This window comes from Neophocaena asiaeorientalis, unplaced genomic scaffold (genome assembly GCF_003031525.2).
Source record: "Neophocaena asiaeorientalis asiaeorientalis breed wild unplaced genomic scaffold, Neophocaena_asiaeorientalis_V1.1 scaffold30, whole genome shotgun sequence".
Taxonomy (NCBI): Eukaryota; Metazoa; Chordata; class Mammalia; order Artiodactyla; family Phocoenidae; genus Neophocaena; species Neophocaena asiaeorientalis.
In genome coordinates, this window is record NW_020174923.1 from 14,629,067 (window position 1) to 14,653,682 (window position 24,616).

The 24,616-nt window shown below is 50.0% G+C and overlaps 1 protein-coding gene across 1 annotated transcript in view; it reads right to left on the bottom strand.

Annotated features, from left to right (window-relative positions):
- Nucleotides 1-1,655: 1,655 nt before the first annotated feature.
- Nucleotides 1,656-24,616, bottom strand: part of MAP3K3 (mitogen-activated protein kinase kinase kinase 3) — a 53,746-nt gene continuing 30,785 nt past the window's right edge. The window contains exons 5-15 of the mRNA XM_024761166.1: nucleotides 24,252-24,372; nucleotides 15,007-15,140; nucleotides 11,473-11,546; nucleotides 9,298-9,365; nucleotides 8,994-9,086; nucleotides 8,178-8,369; nucleotides 7,487-7,635; nucleotides 6,733-6,864; nucleotides 6,117-6,246; nucleotides 5,572-5,749; nucleotides 1,656-4,377 (exon numbers count right to left, since the gene is read on the bottom strand). Of these exons, the coding sequence (XP_024616934.1) occupies nucleotides 4,149-4,377; nucleotides 5,572-5,749; nucleotides 6,117-6,246; nucleotides 6,733-6,864; nucleotides 7,487-7,635; nucleotides 8,178-8,369; nucleotides 8,994-9,086; nucleotides 9,298-9,365; nucleotides 11,473-11,546; nucleotides 15,007-15,140; nucleotides 24,252-24,372 (1,500 nt within the window). The 3' untranslated portion in view covers nucleotides 1,656-4,148. The remainder of the gene's footprint in view (nucleotides 4,378-5,571; nucleotides 5,750-6,116; nucleotides 6,247-6,732; nucleotides 6,865-7,486; nucleotides 7,636-8,177; nucleotides 8,370-8,993; nucleotides 9,087-9,297; nucleotides 9,366-11,472; nucleotides 11,547-15,006; nucleotides 15,141-24,251; nucleotides 24,373-24,616) is intronic.

Consider the following 24,616-nt stretch of genomic DNA (forward strand, 5'->3'; position numbering starts at 1 on the left):
CAGGCGAGGCAGGGCATGCCCATTAGGGCTTGGGACCATCCCACACCACGGAAGCAGCAGAAGCTAAAGCACCGGCCAGGCTGAGAGCCACAGAGACTGGTGGGGAGCTGGCAGGGTCACGTTCCCCTCTTCTCCCATTTCTGCCGGTTTTGACTGTTGTAATCAACCCTGTTTTAAACACGTTTCAACAGATCCTGAGTCTGTATTATGTGGCCTGATGGGGGGTTTTGTGGCAGGAAGGATACAGTCACCACACAGAAGTGAAGGGGGACAGGGTCAGCCCAAAGCACCCCTGGCCTTGATTGGTGGTGGGGGGCTGATGGTGATGGGTGTCAGGGGAATGAACACTGGGCAGCCTGAGAAAAGGGGGTGCACTTCCCAGCCAGGTCTTCATACTGTCAAACCCAGAGTGTCTGGTGACTGAACTCCACTTTGCCCCTCAGTCTGTGTTGCTTAAGGTCAGGCCGTCAGTGGGTAATGGTGCTGCGCCTCGCTGCACTTCAGTATGTTGGGGTACAAGACAGAATCCTTTTGCTGAGTCTTCGTCTGAGCCCCCTTTGCCCTGGAATTCAGGAAGGCATGGTGGGAACCAGCAGATCCAGCAATTTGTATCAAAGGTCTCCTAGTCTCTGTGCCCTTTCCCCATCTGTCCTCTTCCTCCTGCTTTTTCAAGCTCCAGGGAATGGGGCAGCCATGGTCACCATCCCAAGCAGTCTAAGGAGAAACAGCTCGTCTGCTCTTCTGAGGGGACAACAGTTTACAACAAACAAGGCAAGCTTGGAGGACCTAAGATCTCTCCCGCCCCCACCCCCACCCCAACAGAATACAGGCAGGATGTCTGGCTTGTCCTGCCCCAGACCCAACCATCCTGATTTCCCCCACGTGCCTGTGGATTATGTGACTTGGTGGAACAAGAGGGCAGACTCCTGGGGGATTTGCTACCTCCACCCCACATACGTCCTTAAGTTCCTAAGTGACCTCACGCCCACAGAACAGGGCAGGGAGCTGGGCCTCAAACTCTGAAGGCAGGTGGGCGGGGCACTGTGCTATGTTGCCCCTGGAAATGGCAGAGCTAACAGCAAGCAGAGTTGGCACCCCGAGCCTGGGTCCTCAGAACATGAGGAGGGCTGCTGAGAGCCTCACTTGGGGCAGGTCCAACGTCTGCACCAGAGGCCTCAGATGGGGACAAGGATGGTCCTTCTCTGCTCCAAGCTAAGCAACAGCAGCAGATAGCCCTGGGGGAGCTATCAGAGAGGTGGCTCCTGGAGGTGCCCAATCCCTGCCCTGCAAGGATACGATTCAGGCGAGTCCTTCCCTGGGCTGGGAAGACCAGTGGATGCCACCGAGGTCCTGGAAACGGAGCCACATCGATACTCGGGTCAGGTGAGCTGACAGTGCCACCTCAGTGAGTCAGCTGTGGTAGAACCACCCTCGGCAGAGCTCCGAGGAATGGGGGGAAGAGAGGGAGCCACTTCTGAGCTAGCAGAGTGGTACCAGCCAAGTCACACCACCCCAAGACCCCTCTTGGAGTCATTTCAAGTTCTCATCTGCTAAGGGAGGCAAGCTTGTTGCCAGGCGCCATATCCAGCTTCTCCCAGGTAGACACTTATTCCCTCCACCCCCAAACCAAAAGCACTGGCACAGGACCCCTTGGGTATAAATGATCCCTTTTATTGTAAGTAATGCACGACACTGGCCTGGCTTTGCACTGCAAGCCCTCGGTCAAGATATAGTCAAAAATAACTATGGCTGCAGGTTCTTCTGCACGATCCACAATTCAGACACAGACACAGAGCTGGGGTGGGCAGGAGGGTGGTGGAGTGTGGACTGTCCCCAGCCCTGGCCTCTCCGTGTCGGGCTGGCCAAGGCTGACATACCCCACGGGTTGATGAGAAGTGGTGGCAGGCCCTTCCCACAGCCAGCCTGGGGCTGCTAGGAGACGGCCCTTCAGATCCTTTGGGCCAGGCCATCCTAGGCCCCACAACTTTTCATCTGGATTATTTAATAAAAAAACAATAAATTAAAATTAAGCAACAGCTTGGTCCTGAGGATGCTGAGCCAGCATGTCCACAGTTTTTGGCACACAAAAAATCAGGGTCGTGGTTTTTTGGAGTGTAGGATTTGTTGCCTTGTTCGCAAATTCATTTTTAAAAACATTCCCTGTGCGGCAAGACCCCGGTGGGGGTGGGGCTCTGTGAGAGCCTGAACCTGGGACACAGAGTCGTCTCATCTTGTCGGCACCGGCACCACGCCGTTTCCTGGCGGGGGTCAGGGACTGGGGGCGGGGGTGTGGGCCCAAGAAGAGTGCTACAGCCATCAGGACGGGGTCGTGGAGAGGCCGAGCTGCCGCTCGGCAGCTTTGGTCAAGGCAAGGGGCCAGTCCCCACCCTGGGCCAAGAGCCAAGGTGGAGGCAGGAGCACATGCTCACTGTCTTCAGAGCGCCCGCCTGGGGGTGCCTGACAGAGGCCCCTGGGGGAAAAGGATGGAAACAGAGGGGCCCAGGCCCAACTGGCACCGTGCAACACACATTCCTGCAAAACCAGCTGCTTTCATTTTCTCTTCTCTCTCTTGAGGCGTCTATCACCTGTAACAGTCTAGAATTGATATATATAAAAACCATCAAATATGATCTGAGATATAAATTAACAAGTACAAGGCCTCACATTACATGATGTGAAAAGGCTAAAAACAGCGATAGAAACTACATTCATAAAAGTGCATCGTCAACATACAACGAAGGCTTTGGCTTGTTCTGGTGCCCGTGGGGAAGTGGGCAAGGCTGGCAATGAGCTGCCTGGCGCTAATCCCCAGCTCCTTGGAGACACCCATCCCTGGGCACTGGCTTTTTTTTTTTTTTTTTTTCCTTTAATGACAACTCCCAAGGAAACTGGGTGTTGGAGAGGGAGGAGCTCTAGCAATAGGCACATTTTTGGAGGGGAGGGGCCGGAAGAAAGGACCAGCGCCCAGGCTGAGGTAAATAAGGCCAACTCTAAGCTGCTTGGAGATACTGGCTCCCTGACCCCTGCTGCCATTCCTCCCCCATAGGAGCAACAAGGGAAAGAGGCTGAGACCTCATGGGGATGAGCAAGGCTGGCCAAGGAGGAACAGAGCTTTGCAGTTTTGGACACAGTTGGTGGCATCATAGAGAGCTCTGGCCTAGCAGGTTGTAACCCGCAGACAGCCTGATACGACTCCCCTGGCTGCCCTGAACGGCCCACTCAGGGTAGCCAGCTGGCTCAGATGCCTTCACTGTGTTGTCCATCGTCCTTTCTGCCCCAGGAGGGGAACAGGTGCCAGGCCAGGAGCACAAAGGCCATGACCTTCAGCTCTTTCCAATCTGGCCCAAGGCCCAAGCCCAGAGCAGGGGTACTCAGAGCCCAGAGGGCACACGAAGTCTCCAGTTTAGAAACTGGGTACAGCATAAGAGTGACTCCAACTTGTAAAACAGAGACAATTGCATTGACAAAACTGGGTCTCCCTCTCAGTGGGGGCAGTTCCACATCTCAGGCCCCTGCTTGAGGGCGGGAGGGGGTCAGGGTCATGGGGGGCAGGCAGGACAGGCTCCTCCTTCCCTGAATAAGGCAGCATAACATTTGCTTCATTCATCTTTGGTAAAGGAAAGGGACTGGCAAGCTGGCCTGGGGCTCCGCTTTCCATTGGCTGCGGGATGCCGGGCTTTACCTCAGGCGTGGGTGGGCTCATCCAGCCCAGAGATGCCCTGGTGGTCTCCAGACATGGGGAGGAGAAACAAAATAACACTCTGAATGAAAGTAACACTATTCAGACCCTCGCGTCCATCCTGTGCCCCCAGACTCCCGGGGGGTCTGGCGCTGACCGTGGTGTCAGGACACAGTGCGGAGGATGGGGCCCGCGGCGCCTCGCACGCTGTTGCTAGCCCCTCCCCTCCAGGCCGAGCTTAGGATGCTGGAGCTTCAGGCCTGGCAGGCTGGGGGCTCCCAGTCCGTGAGGCTGCAGCCACCCTACCTGGCTCTGGGCCCCAGCAGCGGAAGGGCACAGACAACGCTGGCTGGACTGCAGCTCCATGGTCCACAGCCTTGCCTGGGAGAAGCAGCAATTTTGCTGAGCCCCACAGCAGCCCCTCGCCCACGCAGCAGGGGGCGGCCAGCAACAGCGTGGCCTTGAGAGCTCAGTACACGAGCTGTGCAAACTGGTGTGTGAGCAGCTCCTCGGCCGAAGGTCTCTGGCGGGCCTCCACAAAAATGCGCCTCAGGAAGTCCCGGCCGTGCTCAGAGATGTGGGAGGGCAGCTGAGGATTGGTGGGCTGGGTGGCAATCTTGAAAATGGCGGCCATGGCTTCATACTCTGCCCAAGGTGGTTTCTCTGTCAGCATCTCCACCACAGTGCAGCCCAGGCTCCTGGAGAGAGAACCCCAGTGTCACCCCCTCCACCCGTCCCAGGCTCCCAGCTGCCCTGCCCACTGTTGTGAAAGGAGGTGCCCTTCCCAGAACACACTGAGACAGGATGGGCCAAGCTGACGGTTGACACCCCTGTAGAGGGGTCCCCAAGGCCAGAAGAGGCTTCAAAGCCCCATCAGCTTCGTCCATGTGGGCTTCATCAACCTACACCCACCCAGGTGCTTCCTGACATTGGGGAAAAGAACCACTTTAGCATGTTCAGAAAGAGCTCTGAGATAACGGTACTAGTTCCTGTTGCTGCTGTAACAAATTACCACGAACCTAGCGGCATAAATTTATTATCATTTTGGAGGTCGTAAGTCTAAAGTGAGTCTCACTGGGCTAAAGTCAACGTATCAGTGGGATGGTTCCTTCTGGAGGCTCTGAGAGGAGAATCCATTACCCTGCCTTTTCCAGCTACTAGAGGCTGCCTGCATTCCTTGGCTCATGGCCCATGCCTTGCGTCACTCCAACCTCGTTTCCTTTGTCACCTCTTACTGCTCACTGTGACATCCTGCCTTCCTTTTATAAGGACCTTTGTGCTTATACTGAGCCCATCTGGATAATCCAGGATCATCTCCCCATCTCAAAGTTCTTAAATTAATCTGCAAAGGCCTTACTGTCATATAAGGTAACACTTACAGGTACATTTACTAATCCCTTTGGCATCAGTATGTGGACATCTTCAGGGACCATTATTCATCCCACCACAGTAACACTCTAAGAGGAAGTGATGCTCTCACAACTTTCAGGCCCTTTCAGAGGATGGACATGAAGTTAGGTAGAGCAGATGCAAGCCACCTGAGCACGAGGAGGGAGCGCAAGGCTGCTGCTGTTTAGAGACAGATCAGGCCTTCAGATTGGATCCTAGTTCTTTCAGGGATTTAGCAAACATCAGGGATGTTTTCCATGGCCTAAGTTCTCAGTGATAACAAAACAGTTGCTATTCAGAGTTAAAACACAGCACATCTGCTGTATGTACTGCTGCAGGCACCACCACCTCTGCCCACACGGAGCCTGCAACCTGCCTCGCTGGCCAGAGGTGAGTTCTCACTCCCTCCTGCCACACTGCAAAGCCCCCAAGCCTCATTTCGAAGTTGGAGCCGCTACAGCCCAGACAGGGAGATGGGGTCCCAGCACGTCCCCAGTGCTCACCACACGTCTGCCTTCCTTCCGTAGCCCTCACCGCTGATCACCTCAGGGCTCATCCAGTAGGGTGTGCCAGTGACCGAGCGCATGCCCGTGCCTGACATGCAGATGGTCTGCAGGCGCTTGCTGGCCCCAAAGTCCCCCAGCTTCACATTCCCAGCAGAGTCTCGGAGGATGTTGGCTCCTAAGGCATGAAAGGGCAGAGGCTGCAACCCTGGACCCCTGGGCACTTTCCACCATCCTCCCTCTGTCTCTCCCTCCCAGGTTAAAGGGCTGCTGGGGAGGATGGGGGGCTACCATGAGTTAGACATGAACTGCACAGAACAAACAGGCTAGTGACGGGAAGCCTCAGCCCTACAGCACCAAACCGTCATCACTATGGCCAACATCTGCAGAGCACTTCACAGTATTTTCCCAAATTGCTTAACTGATCTTCATGCCAATCCCCCAAGGAAGCAATTAGGGTTCCACTTTTCAGAAAGTTCAAAATGACCAGGTCGAAAGTTGCCAAGTAACTAGGTCACGGGGACCAGTCCTGGGCCCCTGCTCACCCTTGATGTCCCGGTGGACAATCATGTTACTGTGCAGGTAGGACATGCCCTCCAGGATCTGCCGGGTATATTTTCGGGTCACACTCTCCGTCAGAGCTCCGTAGGCCTTCAACTGGTCTTTCACTGAGCCCTAAAGCCACAGGAGTCAGAGAGAGTCACTGCAGGAAGGTGGTGGGAAGGGGCAAGGCTACTTCCAGCCCCCGGTATTCGGCGAAGGAGGGATTCTTCCGATCCCCATTTGTGATGTGCCAGGCACTTTGCTAGGGGCTGTCAGGCAGCTTGGAGAAAAGTCTGAGACAGTCCCTTCCTCAAGCAACAGATGACCCAAATCCAGAAGGGAGGTCTGTCTACTCTAGGTAAAGGCGCTACTTACTGGACAGTGCAGCCGCCCTGTAAGCCTCAGGTTAGGGTAGCCTGGGACATTTCTCATCCCACACCATCACTGCAGCCAGACGCAGGGCCTGCTGACTCCAAGTCCTGCCACCGCCTCACCTTCCCCCCTGAGCCTCTGGAGTCTCAGGTAATCAGACCCATGTCAAAGGGACCCCTCCTCCACAGCCCACAGCCCCAGGAGAGGTCCTCTCTTGCGTGTCCCACATGCATCAGGGGCACATACCCCTGGCATGTACTCCATGAAGATGGTCAGGGTCTTCTCGGCGCGGTCCCGCAGGCAGCCATAGTACTGCACTATGCGCTCGTGCTGCAAGTTCTTCAGCAACTGGATCTCACACTCCAGTGCACTCACCTCCTAGGGGAGAGGCCCAGTGGTCACCTAGGCTTTTAGGGCCCTGGTTCTACCTGCCTAGGATCAGTTCAGCTTGCCCTAGTCAGTGGCCTCAGAGGAGTCCGTCTGCCTTGGGAACTTCAGCTGGAGAAAAGGGGGGACTCTCTCAACTGTTTGGCCCTTGTCCACAATGCTGGCTAAGCCTTGGGATGGTGGCACTCCCATGCTAGTAGACAGCAGACAGTGGGGTGGGAGACGGGTTTGTGGGTGCAACTAAGCAGTTTAGATAACTGCTGTATTTATCCACTCAAACTGGAATGAAGGTCACATCCAAAGCTAAGCTCCAAAGACAGGCTCCTTCCTGGTCTGAGAGCTGGGAGACAGAGGCATCTGTTTGGTGAGGGTGGGGCAGGTACTGCTCTTTGTAGCACTGGCCATCACCTCCCAGTTTGGGTTGCTTGGTACTTTGGCACCAACTCAGTTCCTCATACCCAATCTCTCCCCTGGGCCAGGGTCAACAGCAAGGGAGCCTGGGAGGAAGAACGATGGGAGAAGCAACCTGTAGCATCTCAAGCAATTCGTGCAACGAGACAGGTATTTTCTTGAGAGGGAGGAACTAGAAGTCAGACCATGGGGAAGGCAATACCTTGCTTGTCTCAGGACTGTCTGGGTCAAATTGGACCTGCTTGGAAGCAAGTTCTCGTCCTGTGTCCACATCATAGCACAGATAGACCCTGCCAAAGGCACCCTGGCCCAGGAGCTTCCCCCGGCGCCAGTTGATGGGGGCACTGGGAGCTACAGGAGAACAGAGGGAAAGAGCATTAGAGTTCGTGCACTTAAGTTACCGATATCCTGCCTCATCCGACAGAGGTCCGAGCTGCCCCCTCACCCGGCATCATCACATCTCTCAGCATAGCATCTCCACGCCCATCTGGAACAGGCTCAGTGCCCTGGTCAATCAGACCTTAAGGCCCAAGGCCTGAGAAGCAGAGGATTGGCTAAAATAGTGGTTAAATGTTCATCTGAATTGATTAAATACCTTCATACTTCCAAGGCCCCCAAATATCTCTTTAGGTCAGGGATTAAGGAGACTGCTCTTCAGTTTAAACATGGAGAAACTAAAGGCCAGAGAGAAGTGGCTTGTCACACAACAGTGGAGTGAGGACTAAGGTCCAGGGGATCTGCTGCCCACCCTCGGGCTCTTCCACTGGGTGCGCATGGGCCAGAGCTGCCAACTGCTGAGCCAAACAGCCCCGGTGGACCCGCTGGCCTTCCGCCCTGCAGCTGGTCTGAGCATCCCCTGGGCAGCCTCCACCTGGCCAGGGCCCACTCCTCACACTTAGTTGGCACGTTCCTCTCCTGCACAGAGAGGGCGTTCTCACTGTCCGCACTCCGCAGGCGCCCTCGGGGGTCCAGGTACTGCACCGCCAGGCCCATGTTCTCGCCATTTGTGCTCAGGGAGCGGCTGGAGGGCACCAGGGTGAACAGGTTGCCTTGATGACGCCGTATTCGGGGAAATGTTCTTCTGCCTGAAGGGTTGCAGGGCCAGAATAGAGCAAGTCAGACCCCTGGCCACAGGCTGAATGTGCAAACCGGGCCATAACAGCAGCTCCAGTCGGGTGAGCTCTCCAGAACCCATCTGCCCTCCCACCTGACTCGTGCCAGAATGGCTAATGTCTCAAGCATCCTGAGAATCAGGACAAAAGCAGGAATTAGCAAGCAGCCAGATGGTTTAGGGAAACCTAGCCAAAGCGAAAGCATAGGGCTGGCCCCTATGTCCTACGTCACTCGCAGGACCAATCCACGGCTGATCTATTTTCCTTGGCATCCTAACCCTAAACCTCTGAGGAAGCTCCATTCCTTTTGCTGCGTGAGGCAGAAGGGGGCGTTGGAGAGCTGGCGCCCTGGAGCATGCTGTGCACTCAGACAAAGGACAGAGTTCCCAGAGGCAGCATCAGTCTACAAATACCAGCCTCCCCCCTTTTTTTTAACCCTGACTCTACTGCCTCAAGCCTGGGCACAGTTCCTCAGGAATAAAGGAAACATGGGGCCTGGAGTTCCTGGGCCACCCGCTCCAGTGGCTTTTCCTGGAGGAGCTTTAACCACATCCCTTCTGAGGTGGCCAGCAGCGGGCAGGGTGGAAGCACACTCACCGTCATTGTAGTCCTTGTGGTGCACGGACACGTGGTAGCGCCGGGGGTACGTTCCACCTTTGACCCCTTTGTCATAGAGCTGAGTTTCCCGATCTGAGTAGGAGAAAGGAATCACTGGCTTCTCGACAGGCCAATGTTAGTGATCCATTTAAGCCTCTAGGTCACCTGAGGCCTCAGAGCAGCAAGCCCGAGGAGAATTAAAATACAGCCCTGGCTTCTCTTCCCAACTCAGCCATCAAAAGCAGACTGCCTGCAGCCCCACCCGGACACCCCGCAGTGCTCACCCAGGCTCTGGAGAACTCACCCGAGAATTCCTGTCTGTTGTCTGGGAAGCTCTGGGCTCGGGACATTCGCGATTTCCGGAAGGATGGGCTAGAAAAACAAAATGAATCACAAAGTAGACTTCAGGGTACCTCCAAAGCAGCTCAACAGGGCAGAAGAGAGGATACTCACACAGACTGCTTCTCTCCTAGCTCCTTCCCACACATGTCATTGCATGGTAGGAAGCAGAGTTGGAGAGAAACAGCCCTTTTCTCAGCCTACTGCTTTCTCTTCACTAGTCTGAGGCCCACATCTGACGGGACCCTGAATAATGAAGCCCTCCAGTGCTACCGACCTCCACCCTGGCTGCACAGTGCTTTATTTTACCCTTCCCTCCCACCTTGGTGACAGGGGAAGAGCTGCACAAAGTCCCTTGCCCAGCGCAGTAATAAAGATAGCAACAGCATCTTCCTTTCAGAGTAACCACCACCGTCCCATTTTAGAGACGTGGAAAACAGGAACAGAGAGGTTAAAGGGCTTGTCCAAAACTATTCAACTAATATTTGGTGGAGCTGGGTCTATATGGCTCCAGATCCCATGAAGGGAAGATGAAAGCTCTGACCTTAGGTTATGCTGGCCCTCAAGGAAGTAAAGTCCAGGTCACTGAGTCTGACTCCCAAGGAGAAAAAAACAAAGCATTGGAGAGACAGAGGAAGAATTCAAGAATCAAGTGAGTTATCTTTCCCAGCATCCACCTGAACGGTTCTTTCCCTCATGTGAGAGTGCCTTTGGAAAAGGTCATAGGTCAGAAACTCTCAAGGCAGTGATGCAGGGGCTGTCCCCTACTTCCCAACTGCTAGACCTTCTGTGGTCCTGTCCCACAGCTCCCCTCCCCCACCAGCGTGGCCACAAAGCTTAGAAGAGAATTCAAAGCCAGAGTCAGCTCCTGTCCTAGCAGAGCTCTCAGTTTGCAGCAGCAACTCTGGCACTTTCACCTGTGCCTTCTTAGTCTTTTTTTTTTTGCGGTACGCGGGCCTCTCACCGTTGTGGCCTCTCCTGTTGCGGAGCACAGGCTCCGGACGCGCAAGCTCAGCGGCCATGGCTCACGGGCCCAGCCGCTCCGCGGCATGTGGGATCTTGCCAGACCGGGGCATGAACTCATGTCCCCTGCATCGGCAGGCGGACTCTCAACCACTGTGCCACCAGGGAAGCCCTGCCTTCTTACTCTTTTGGTTGGAAAGCAAGCCTAAAATAAGGCTGCAGATTGGATGCCAATAAGCAACTGTGACTGTTCTATGATACCTAGAGGGGAGACCATGCTCAGCAGCTCACAGGTCTGATAGGAGAGACACGGTACAGATCCGGCCATGGTCACAAGGTGATTACCCATGTGAGCAATTAATCAGTTACAAAAAGAAAAGAAAATCCCCAGAACTGTTCCTTAGCCTCTGACCACAGAGGCTAAGGAACAGTCCTAAGCCCAGCCAGATGTGGTCAAAATGTGCTCTTGGGCATAATAAGGCCAAGGAGAGAGACTGGCTACATCAATGATAGATATGCCAAAGCCACCAATGATAGGTGGCCAATGATAGGTGCCAAAGCCACCTCCAAACACCCCCGCTGACGGGCAAATCAGCTCCATAGAACCACGTGGTGTGTGAAGGATGACGCTTCTTGCCTCCCAAAGTGTAAGAACAAGATTACACACCAAGCATGCAGTGTGGTAAGCTAGGCAGTCTGAATATCTTGTTTTCTGGTTTTTATATCCCAGTTTCTTATTCCACCAGAAAGACTTGGAGAAAAAAAAAAAAGAAAGTAAACCCAAAAGTGATAATTCAGTTTTGTCCCCCAAGCATTGAAGGTTGTCCAGATCTCAGCAATGAGGCTAAGGGTACAAGGGCAGCATGTGTTATGTGGGAAGTCAAAACATGTAAAGTGCTTGGAACAACAGAGCAAGCGTTTAATACATGTGAGCTGCTATTATAACCTACTACATTCATCTAATTATACAAACATAACATTCTCCCTGTTTGGAAAATTAAGGAGAGGGCTAGGAACGCTAGCGAAAGGTTTCTTGCCCAGAAGCATGAGTTTTAACCATGGGCCTGCACATCAACGTGCAGCTCAGGGACACACACACCAGCTGACTCCATTTCCTCGGCTCACCAGTTCCAAAAGTGCCTATGCACTAACCCCCGAACCTGCCACAGTCTCATACCTGTCTGCGGACCTGTCCAAGGATTGGCAGCTTCCTGACAAGGAATTTTCAGCACTGCTCAGGGGATCCAGCATCTGCAAGGCAAGTCATACAATAAAACCCCAGCCCCAATCCCAGCCAGGTGACCCAGCCAAGGCCAGCAAATGGTCCTTTTTCTTTTCCAAAATATGAAAGTGCCCTTTCTCCGCCAGGGCAGTGGGAAGAATGGTTAGGAAGGTACCATTCTCCCCCACAGTCTGAAAGGCAAGTTTCCAGGAGTGAGAAAAATGCCTGGCTGGCATCCCAAGGAGCTCTGCCAGGAGAGCAAAGCAGAGACGCTGCTTCTCTTGTTGACATTTTCTTGGCTTGTGAATGCTGGAGCCTGGTGCTGGAGATGGGACTACCCTGCAGAGGCTTCCAGTGCATTTGGGTGGGACCATAATGCTTCTGTTTACACTCCACAATTTATAATTTAAAATTCATAATTTTATTGCCCTCATTTCACAGACAAGCCATTGCAGGTCTAGAAAGGTTAGGAGAATTGTCTGAAGTCATGAAACTAGTTAGTACACAGCTGACACAGAACAAAAATTTCCCAGTTCCTGGTTCTCCTGCAGAGCCAGTTAGTATCTATGTAAGTTAAAATGTTTCTCTGGCCCTTGGTCAAATGCAGTAACAAAAAGCCTTCAGATTAGCTTTTTCTCCAACTAATCTCCCCCTCATTTTGCCTACGGGGGGTATTCACTACCAGAGAATTTATTATCTGAGATCCAAAGTTAAACATTACATAGGGAAGCAGAGTATCAGAACCATGAAAATTCATGAACAACTTTGATAAAATTGGTTTCCATCTCAAATTATCTCTTCCCATTTAATGCTGGAGTCCAGTCCACCTCACCCATACTGTCACTCATATATTGTCATATATGATTTTTTTTAAACTGCCAATCAAGGCAAATTAATTGAAAAGTAAAATCCCCCAAATCTTGATAAGGATATAGGATTTCCCCAAGAGGATAAAACCAACATGGGAAAGAACTGCTCCCAAACCATAAAGTGCATATTTGGCAAAGTTAGATCAGATAACAGAGGAAGAGAGAGTGAGCAAGTGTAACAACGTGACAGGTGTGACGAAGGAGGAAGGATACCAAAGGCTCAAGGAAGGCCTGTGGGAAATACACTGAACCCCGCGAAGGCTTCTGCAAAAAAATAGGGAGCCTCTTTAGGACAGTGCTGCAGAAGTCAAAGAGGAAGTGAAGGAAGTTATGTTGTGCTAGTAAAATTTTTGTTAGAAAAATTAAACCAAAAAAAATTAGCCTGAATCATGCTTTGTTCGTTCTAAAAATTAGCAAATAGATGCAACTATTACTCAAATCTGATTAAAGAAAAAACAAAATAAAGTTATCTTAGTTTCATTTTTCAAGAAAGTCCCAGTTGGATACTCTTTCACTATATACTATGCTGTTTTGGTTTCTGTTAAGTGGATTTATCTTGAATGGCCCATTAGCAGCAGCAATTCTCTTTAGCTAAAGAGGCAGGCACTGGGGAAGGACCTAGGCATTCTCCTGCTTCCTTGGCCTCTTTCTAAAAGTCTATCCTCACTACAAGTCTAATACTCCCATGCCTTCCAGGGCCAGGCAGGTAAAGAAGTAAAAGGACCAGGATATAGGAGCATGGGGAGGGATAGAAAGCAAAGGCAATCAAACTCATTAGCAACGTCACCCCTAGTACAGCTGATGTCTGGAAGCACTCTGGTTAGAGAAAATGGAAAGGATGGTCAGTAAGATATCCAAGAAGGGACTCTGGAAGGCAGGACTGTAGAAGAGAGAAGAGGCAGTTTAAAAATGCTTCTCATAGACTATATAGTTTGAACAATGCTACACAGAGATTAGCTATTGAGGGGAAAGAAAAGTTGTAAGAATCAGTTTTAGGAAAAAGAAGTTATAAGAATCAGGTTTTTTTGGTAAAATCCCCCATGTGATGGTGCTGGCCTTCTACTGGATGCTTTTACCCTTAAGAAATTTCCCCTTTCAAGATCAAATCCCAAAAGTTTATAAGACAGATCTTTTTCTTGCAATCAAAGCAAGCTCATTGAAAAAACTTCAGAATGAAGCCAGAGATCTCATTCTTGCTGAATTCACTAAGCCAAAGTGCCATTTTCATCAAGTGGGCCACAAGTTTAAAAAGCTAGCCATTAAAATGGGTAAGCCATTGTGGTAGAAGCACCCTAGGATGTCCTCACTCCACCCCACCCCAGTAAGTCAAAGCCTTGCATATAACCCCCGCCCCTTGAGTATAGGTAGAACTTGTAATTTGCTTCTAGTCAATAGACTATGGCAAAGAGGATGGATTTTCGTTGCCGCCTGCGGGCTTTCTCTAGTTGCAGTGAGCGGGGGCTAGCTACCCTTTTGTTGCAGTGTGCGGGCTTCTCACTGCGGTGGCTTCTCTTGCTGTGGAGCACAGGCTCTAGGCGTGTGGGCTTCAGTAGTTGTGGCACATGGGCTCAGTAGTTGTGGGTCCCGGGCTCTAGAGCGCAGGCTCAGTAGCTGTGGCTCACAGGCTTAGTTGCTCCGCGGTATGTGGGATCTTCCCGGGCCAGGGCTCAAACCCAAGTCCCCTGCATTGGCAGGCAGATTCTTAAGCACTGCGCCACCAGGGAAGCCTGAGACTTCATCTTTGCAGACCAGAGCAAGAGATTCTTCTGCTGGCCTTGAAGAAGCTACCATATTTTGAGAGGGCCACATGGCAAGGAACTGCAAGTGGCTTCTAGGAGCTCAGAGTGGCCCCTGGCCGACAGCCAGCAAGAAAACAGGGACCACAGTGCTACAACCACAAGAAACTGAATTCTGCCAACCACCATGTGAACCTGGAAGGGAACCACAAGCTTCAGAAAGAAATGCAGCCTGGCTGACACTTGAGTGAAGCCTTGTGTGACCCTGAGTGGAGAACCCAGCTAAGTCATGCCTGGATTCTGGGCCCAAGGAAACTGTAAAATAATAAATGTCTACTGTTTTAAGCTGCTAAGTTTGTGGTTGTTTTATTTAGCAACAGATAACTAATACAGCTGTCTACTATCATAAAAGTCCACCCAAAGGAGCCAGTCCTAGTTTGGACTGGTATACTCGTTACCTTTCATTAAGAAATAGCAAAACTAAAATCTGGTTGAAATGCAAAACAAAATCTCTTTAGGACTGGTCACATGTTAAAACTCTGCTGAAATGACAGGTCGTTGTAAGGAAGTATACAAACAGCAGAGTGGTGTTCGGCAGGGAGACCAGTAAGAGGACCACGGAAGAGGAAAAATCTGTCAAATGCACATCCAGCACCAAGGAGGCTAGGTAGCTTAGATTCTGTCTTTGGTAGAAATTGATATTTGGCCCCTAGAAAGGAAAAATTCGTATTTTGGCAGGCCTGGTTTACAAAAAAGCTACTGGATAGGACTCAAGTCCCTCACCTACACACCATGCCCACTGAGAACTCCCCCTGCTAAGCGTGGTCTGACACGTCCCAAGACACACCCCAGCCCCAAAACCCCCATCCCCAGACTATACTCACGCACTGCTCGCTGGTCTCTGGGATGAACTCCCCCTCGCTGTTGATGCTGGTGTAGGACCCCTGTCGGGCAATCCGCTGCTGCCGCTCAGGCACGTAGCCAGGGGGAGGCGAGCTTCGGCCGGGGTTCTGGGAGCCTAGAGCACAGAAACACGACCTTTGACTGCAGAGCCAGGACCTGCAGCCTGAGAGGAGCAGACTTAGGGCCAGCTCAGACCAAGCATCTGCTTGGTGGTAGAGAACTGGTTTGGCTCTTTGAACATCCTGGAGGAGAGGGAGGGCCTAACAAAGTGCTGAGGTTGAAGGAAACTTCCTGAGCCAGGCAGCTCCTCCCCCTAATCCAAGGACCCCAAGAAGGAAGAAAAATACTTAAGAGAAAAGTTAAGGAATGGTGGGTAGGGTTGCTCTTTGAAAGATAGTCTTTAAGGAGTTTTAAACTATTATTTTCAATGTCCTTCAAGAAACTGACTCCTTCATTCTTCTTCACAGTGTCACTCGATCAGAATACAAGGATCATGCGGTTTGTAGAGATGCTATTTTAATGAATTCGCCACCGAGAGCACTTGGTGCTCCAATCTCTTGTTGGAGGCATCAACCCATACTCTCTCCAAGAACCACTGACACGATCTTGGGTGGGAAGGCTAACCTGAGGCTCTTGGTAGTCTGGCTTCCCCACTTGACTCGAGGGCAGAGGCCAGAAACCAAACTGCTCTAAAAACAGGCACAGAATTATGCTGGATTTCCACTTGCAACACCTCACTCACAGGGTAGAGGCTACCAATTCTGAGATAAGGAGGTACCTGAACCATGCCTTTCAAATGATCTCAGACAGCCCATGGAGGAAAGAGTCTGTTTGTCCAAGTTTTCTAAGCCCTGGCAGAAACTGATGCTGCTCAGAGTATACATTTAGGGATGCTATGCCATGAACTAACAGAGCAATGAAATCAGCCAAGGCAATTTTTCTTTTGTTTCTCCGCTCCCCCACCCCCCGGCCACCTGCACAATACGCGGGATCTTAGTTCCCTGACCAGGGATCAAACCCTCGCCCCGGCAGTGGAAGCACAGAGTCTTAACCACTGGACCGCCAGGGAAGTCCTTCTTTTCTTTTTTATACTGTTACCTTGTCTTTAATTCTCACAACACACCTACAGCGGAGGTGATTATCATCCACAGTGTGCAGGAGGGGAAGCCAAGGCCCAAAGTCATGTAGTGTCTTAAGGGTGGTGCTACATCTAGAAAACAGGCCTTGTGACTCCCAGTATATTTCAGCCAAGGCAATTTTGAGACCACAGTTTATTTCCAAAAGGGGCAGCCATGCTACTCATACATTCCCCATAAGCAATCCAAACAGAGGACGGGGGGATCCCACCCATGGGGAAATGTGACAGCCTTTCTGCAAGGAGCAGCAGGGAGGCAAATATGGGGATTTCTTGACAGCACAAGGGAAACACAGTGCCATGTCTCATGAAGCTCAGATTCAGAGTTGTTCTGTCAGTGATCACTTGTGAGTTGGATGCAAGATGCCATCTGGCCAACAGAGGGCTCGAAGGCAATGACAAGATGGAGGTAAGGAGAAATCGAACAAGAAAGCTACTCCATTTTTCAGAGGGCCAGATGTCAAAGACCCATGCAGCCGGCCATTTCCCTTGCCACTGTAGCACGAAATGCCAGTGTAACCATGAAAAGAAAGATAGTTTTCTTAAGCCCTAGCGTGCCCTAAAGCACAGAGCGCTTTTTAACACATGGCTTACAAACAGTAGCCCAGTGCCTACTTCCCACTTCCGGCTTTGGAAAACATTCTAGTAGCCCACAGGTTCTATGGAAATCCAATCCCTATGTTGGCAACATTTGTCAGCAGCAGAAGCGACCTAAAAAGGGGAGCAAGGTATAGTGAGAAAAGCCTAGGCTTGAAAATTAGATAAACAGAGGTTCAAATCAGGCTTTGTCACTTATTAGCTGAATGATTTAAACTCTCACCTAAATTTCCTCATTTCAAAAAGGAAACAACTATCTACCTCATAACTGTTTTTGGAAATTATAAATGAAATGTGGTAGCACAGGTACACATATACGTGGTAGGAACTCGACAGAATTCCATTCGTTCCCTTCACTCTGTGTAGCAGATATAATGGGTCAGATAGACTCAAGAGCCATTCTACCCTTCTAGTGTGCCTTCCAGCACTTCAGAAGTTCATCAGCTAAAAGCTATTCTAAGACCTCCTTTAGGTTCAGCCAGTTAGATGCACTTGTGTGAGATCTGGATGGCTTCCTGCTGTTCCTGGGCACAGTCCTAGAAGCCTTGGTTTTTCTGCTGCAGCACTAGCAGAGACCCCACACCTGATCTCAAGACACAGGTGCAGGTATCCCTGTGTAAGTGGTGTGTGGACAGAGCACAGGGGCCCTGTGCTTCTGGATCCGGTGGCTTCCTCATTACAGAGGGAAGAGGAGCTCTGCAGTGTGTTTTTAGACTTAGAGTCTGTTTCTCACTCTTCATGATTTTACAAGCCAGAATGTGCACCAAATGCCTTCTTCCTGAAACTAGTCAGAGTGGATTCTGTTCTGTGCAACTGAACCCTGACCAATACATTCTGGAGCGAAAAGGTATTACATATTTGACCTACAACAAACAAAAAATGTCTCTTGTGAGGAACTGATGAGAGAGAAAGAAAAACTCTTACATATTGATGAAATCCCACACACTAGTCCAAACTACCCCCAGGTAGGCTGAACTACCCTCGATCTGAGCATCAGAGCATCTAGGGTGCGACCTCCCCGGCACAAAAGATCCCTGGCCCCTCAACACCCATTCTCTCCTTCACCGCTGCCACTGAACTCTCCCCTGGTTTTGCAGGTGGGATGGGACTAGCTCACATGAGGCCAGCACTACAGACCCAGGAGGGGCTGGGGGAAAACAGCAAAGGTTTTCTGAGCTTTTATTTCCAGCCAGAGACTTTCACTTTTTCCAATACACATTGCTGCCTGCCGAGAGCCAGCCTTGTTATCTGATGGGCAATGGGCCAGGGGCTATTGTGCACAGGCCCACAGCTTGGGGCAGGAAAGGGAAGTCTCCCTAAACCAATGGCTATCAGAGGAAGCGAATGGAAAAACCAGGAGTTGGCAGAACTGCTCCAGAGCATTTTCAGTTTAGTTTTTATCTTCATTTCAGAAATTAGGGGCTAATGAGACACACAACAGCATCTGAGAACGAGTGAGACAGGGACCTGAATAGGACAGGATACTGAACTGTAAGACTCACTGACCCTCACGTATTTACCAGCACGGACAACAGTGAGCCAGACAGCACAAACACAGTGCTATGCAACACACAGCTCATCCTAGGTCTCAGAAGGCAGGCAGCTTCTCTGGGCCACCCTTCCCTGGCATTCCAGCCTGATCTTGCTCTAGTCTCATCAGGGCACTTATACCAAGGGGCCCCCTCTCAGCACCAGCTGAAGTGAAAGAACAGAGTAGTAATCCTGTGCTCAGAAGTGCTCTCTTCTGAACAAGGATTTCAGCTGCCAGCTGTCTGCATTCCTCTAGCGCTTGCTGGCTCTCTGCTTACCTCCTTGATCTGGGGCAGCAAAACCCTTACCCTAGGATACGGCTGATTCTTTTGCTCTGTCTTCTGACTCAAAGCTGAAAGCTAGGTTCTCAGACTCTAGCCTTCTCATAGGAGACTCCTGTCAGGAAGCTGATGCAGTCAGGAAGTTGCCTCCACAGGGAGTTAGTTCTAGGGCTTTGGGTCAGTGTTAATGTGCAGGTCATTGCAAGTACAAAGAGAAAGCTTTTTTTGGCCATCGACTATTTTCTCTAAACCTTGTTCTCTCTTAGGGAGCTGATGAGGGGAAGAATCAAATCTTTTTTTCTTCTTCAATATCCTCGCACTGGACCAGGTTGTGCAGAGCAGAGCTCCGCAATATTTTCATCTCGTAAGACCTTGAGAACATCCTGTGTTTCAACTTTCAAAACTCCCATTTTATTTTGAAGTTGTGACCACCACTAAACAGTTTCTGGTCTCATCTAGTATCACAGAAGAATTTTTAGCAAGAAGGAGAAAAAAACCTGTGCAGTGAAGGAAGCTGACCTTTTTGTTTCCATGTATGTGGTCACTACCTCTGCAGTCCTGGTTTCCACTCTTGCATATCTTACCAGGACTGGAGGTGTGCACTGTGTATAGCTCTCTAACTTGTTACTGCCCGGGTGTCACTGTAAGTCATCTCATCCTTTCAACATTCCTTTTCCCTCTGCCTGAGTTTTTCCTCCTCTGTTCTCAGAGGAAGAGGGCTGCCCTCCTCCTTACCAAGGAACTATAAGCCCTCTGCCTGGACTCCCCAGTTCACCCCCAGCAGGATTCAGCTCCCCTATGGTCCCCTCTTCACCACCTTCAATCTCCTTTTCACCTGTCTTTGTGCCTCCCTTCATAAACATGCTCAGATCTCTAGCCTAAAAAATATCCTGACCTTATTTCTGCCACTGCCTTAAGCCACTAGCCCACCTCTTTTTTTTTTTTTTTATGGCCAAACCCCTTGAAAGAACTGATTGCCTCTACTCATCAGCTACCCATTCCTTAGTGGGACGATCTGGCTTGCCCCGCTGTGGGACGCAGTGGCAGGACGAGGAGCGAGATGGAATAAGAACAGAGGCGAAGGACTTAAGATACACTAGACCAAATGGGAGTCACATGTGGCAGGGACAAGTCCTTTAGTTGATGGCTTAAGGGCACCGCCCACTGCATTGTGGAAGAAACAGTGCTTGAGCTCAGCTTCAAAGGTGATAGAATTTCTACAGGCAAAGACACAAGGAAGGGTATATTCGCATAGGGAAATTCCATTTGCCTTGTCTGCAGATCTTCCCACAGGGGTCTCTCTTTTGGGTTAACACATTCCCTAATAGTTTTTTAAAATTTATTTATTTATGTAATATTTATTTTATTTTATTTTTAGCAGACTAACTGGCTTGAAAAAAATCTGGAATTCAAGGTATGTATATTATGATGGAAAAAACAAAAGGTGAACAGAATAGCTGGTTTCAAATATCTGAAAAACTGTCATATGAAAGATGTTATCTGTGTTGCTCAAGAGAGCAGTACTAGAGTCAACGCGTAAAGTGAGAGAAGGCAGAATTTCAATTCAAAATAAGGATGAACGTCGAATAAAGAGAGCTGTCTAAAATTGGGTTGGGCTTCCCTGCACTTCCTCATTACTGAAAATGTTGCAGTGGGAGCTGAATGACCTGCATGTTTAGTCTTCCACTCATATGCACTGGTAGCACAAGTACATTAATGCTGGTGGAGGAGGAGGGCAGAGAAGCCCCTCCTGTAGGTGGGGGGTTGAATCACTAAGGCTTCTCGTTTAACCCCATTTGTATAGCTAGGACTTCTCCTAGTCCCTCATGCTTAAACCTTGACTTCTCTCTTTCTGTTTCCTTCTATTCCAGAAGGCCTTACCCTGTACCAGCACAGCAAGCACTCAGACATTTGTGGATGAAAATGACAAGTTTGTGTCTCTTACTCTTGGTCTGTCCTTTCCAACCTGGCTGGTACCATGTAACGTCTTCTTCCCACCTTCTCTTACTTTCCCTCCTACTTCTCTGGTCACTCCTTTCCTGCGTCCTGCAGGCTCATCCTCTAATTGGCCACTGTCTGGGTTTCTAAGGCTCAGTCCTAGGCCCTCTTCTCTTCTCATTTTGTAGTCTGTTTAGAAACTCTTATCTGGGCCCATGGCTTCAACGTGACAATTTCCAATTGTTTCTACCTTTGGTTTTCTCCCCTCTGAGCTAGAGATCTGTATAGTTAGCTGCCCATCTGCTATCACCTCTTGGCTGTCTCTTTTTAAAAAAAAAAACACAAATGTTTATTGGTGAATCGATAATCATACCAAAATATCCATAATAATACCAATTCAACCTGTCTAAAACTTAAGGTCTGCCCTTCGCAGTGCCTGAAACCAGGCTCTCTTCTAGTCTCTGTCTTGGTGAAAGGCACTGCCAATTACCCAAATCCACAAACCAGTAACTTACGTCCTGCTCTCTCAACACCTGAAAATCCAATCCAATACCACAGTGGTTCATAAACCTTTTGAACTTAGACCCCTTTTCCACTTCTAAAACTTGGGACACCAAAGAGCTTTTATTTATAGGGGTTATATCAATTGATATTTACTGTATTAGAAATAAGGGTCAAAAAATTTTAAAACACAATAATACACAAGTACACATTCCATTAGCCATAGAGCAATGACATTACCTCAGGCAGGTAACCTCTGGAAAATTCCACTATATATATGAGAGCCAAATCATGTCTTAGTATTATTATGAAAGTAGCTTTGACCTTCCAGATCCTAAAAGGATCTCAGGGACCGCCCCCCCGCAATGTCCCTAGACCACGATGCCATGTCCTGTTGGCTTTACCTTCTAAATGCCTCAAATCCACCTGTTCCTTCCTCTCTCCACTACCCTCACTAGCCTAATCCACGCTTCTGTCTTCTTTCACCTGGACCACTGCATTAACTAATACGGTTCTCCCTTGGACCCATGCTTGCCCCCCTGTGATTGGCTCTCCACACTGTATGCAGTTGGAGCAATCTTTTCAAAATACAAATCCGAATATGCCACCCATTCCTCTTCACTTAAAAATCCTAAGGTGTATTTTCACTGCTTTCAACATAAGGATCAAAATATTCATCACGGTCCCCAAGGCTCGGCCTCCCTCCCCAGCCTCAGCCCATCCTCCTTTCCCTTGTTCTCAGCTCTCCAGCTCTCAGGGCTTCCTTCTGGTTCTCAAACACACCACACTCCCTCTACCATGAGGCCTCCGCATGGGTAGCTCTCCTGCCTGGAGCCCTCCTCCCTATATCCCCTTTGAGTAAGTCCCCTTCAAGCTCTGGGTCACAGCCTATGGCTTCTCTGGCCCCAAAATCAGGTCACATCCTTCTGCTATACGTGCTCCCAGCACCACACACCTTCTGGTCGCAGCCTGTAATTATAGATGAATCACATCATGACACGTAAGGTCTGACTTTCCACAGGTGGACAAGGGCCATAGGGACAGGAACTGTGTGTTTTGCTTCCCATGATTCTGGCAATTATTTCTTGAATAAATAAATGAACAAATGAGTAAAAATGCAGTTTGACAGGGAGAGGGATACAATAACAAGACAATGTGATAAGCATTAGAATAGAGATGGGTACAAGGGGTCACTGTTCCCAGTGGCTCTCCACTGCCCACCGAACAAGCCCACGTGCAGTCAAGGGTCCCCAGCCAAGGCAGGCATTCTTTCCCAGCCTTCTCTACTTCTCCAAATATCAATACACGAGCCAGTCTGAAGGATAAGTGGGATCTCCACCAGCAAATCACTGAAATGCCCTCTCCCCTCATCCTTGCTTATGGAAATCCTCCATAATCTCTAAAAATCCCAGAATGCATTTCCCAGGTCGTTCCAGTTAGAAATAATCTCTGCCATTTTCCAGCTTTTAGAAAGGCTGCCAGGCTCTGCCTGCTTCTCTCGTCAAACCCACCACTCCAAACCACCTGGGGTTCTCAGAAGCCACCACCATCTTCTGTGATCGTGCCTAGCAGATGCCCTTTTCTGTGCCCGGAGTATCTGTCCCTGCGCTCAGTAAATCTTCCTTAGTTTGTCAGCTCTGATGTTCCCTCTCTTTAGTGAAACCTTTCCCCAAAGTCCTGGGCGCCGTTGGTTACTGCCTGCTCTGTGCTCCCGCACCACCCTCAGCCTCCCAGATGCCTCCACCATGGCACTCATGCCAGCCCAAAGGCTGGTGCCTAATGCTTGCTGACTGAAGGAACCCAGGATGTGTGTGTGCTGGGAGGCTGTGTTGCCCATTCTCTAGATAGATAGGAACTCGTTCACAGAAATCTTACTCCCCGTAAGATTTAAGCACTCTCAGACAAGGAAATTCCATATACAGCCCCTACAGTGAGGGCCCAGCATGTAGCTTCCACACACAAATCACAGGAAATTGCTTAGGAGCCGGAGGCCCAATCACTGCCCTATGTCCATCCTCACAGCTTACTCTGCAAAGGAGCAATGCTGCCCTCCTCCAGCCCCTTGCTCTCTACAAGGGCTCTGGAACAGAGGCCAAACTAGCAGAGATTCCCAGGTTCCAGGGCACCTGGATTTTAGGGCCAGAGATATTCTAGATAAGGTTTCCTTGTCGGGGTGCTGGCTCTCTCCTCAACCAGCTTATTGAAAACGCAGCCACCAATTATCCAAAATGTTAGGGAAATATGAAACACATATACAGACTTTCAGCTTGGCAACACTTACTACCAGTGCTTGCTAGGGTTCCAGAAATTACTCAGTGAGGCAAAGTCAATGCCTCAGCAACACATTCTTCCTGCTGCCCCCGAGGAGGCTTATCACTCCCAGACAAGCTCAGTGACAGGTCTGATGCTCAGACCTCCCCAAGTTCAGCTCAAGATCTCCAGAGAGCAGTTCAGCTTGATGCAATTCTACCTGTATGGACAGAACCTGTATGGACAGCAGCAGGAGTCTCAGCAACGTAGGGCAGCAACCTCAACAGAAATATTGTTAAGGCCGGACTTCCCTCTTGAAACAAACTGCACAATTCAAGAAATGAGCTTTCTCTTCAGACTGTGGGAAATGGGATCCAGAGCAAAACTGGATTGCCTGGTATAATGCACAGACCTGATTTAGATTCCTTTCCTGGGGAGGCCTGTCAGCAGCTACATAGCTTTCTTCCTAATGAGCCAACTGTATTTACTACGTCAACAGTCTCCTGTCCTTCCCAGACAACTTAGTTTGACTCTCCAGGAGTTTCATTGGAGAAACTTTGTTCCATCTTCCTTGAAGCATTAGGACTCCTCAGGAATCACAAGCAAGAGGTGTGATGTCAAAACTCAATCTTGGACCTGATTCGTAACTTCACAAGTCCCCAGTCCTTTGGGGAAAGAATGGTCAAAAACGAGGGTATACTGCTGCTGGAGGCCTTCAAGCAGATGTTTGAGGAGATCACTTTTTCAGGGCTGTTGAAAAGGAATTTGATTTTGCCACCACATCATGAGAGTGTAAGCTCCTGGAGGGTCAGGACTCCATCCCAGTCACTTGTCTATTTCTTCTCCCCAAAGAAAAGCATGGAAGATTATTCTGAACAGCGTAGCAGTCAATAACGTTTGATGACTGGTTTTTAAATAATTTTTAAAAAGAACATTTAAAAAAATACATGGGCAGATAAATTAGATGAGAGGAAAAAAGGGGTGAGATACTCACTGACAGAGAGGTGCCTGCTCCTGGGCTCAGGGGGCTGGTAGATGGTATTTATGTCTCCCGCAGACTGGGAAGCTTTGATTCGCACCTGCCTGGACACCCCGGAGTGGGGAGGGGAACTGGTCTGCAAGATAAGAGGAAAAAGGCTGAGCTCGTTAAGCAGGCAGGCTTAGAAAGGCCCCCCGCCCCTCCCTGGGCCTCCCCACACTCTCAGCCGCCATCACGCTTTCAATACATGAGCTACCCAGCTTCCCCTCAAATCTCACTCCTCAACTCCTCTTGGCAAATCACTGTTTACTCAATGTAGTTATCCAGCTTCACTGATATAGAGCACTGAGACTCAGTGCTCCAATTTATTAGGTGATTAC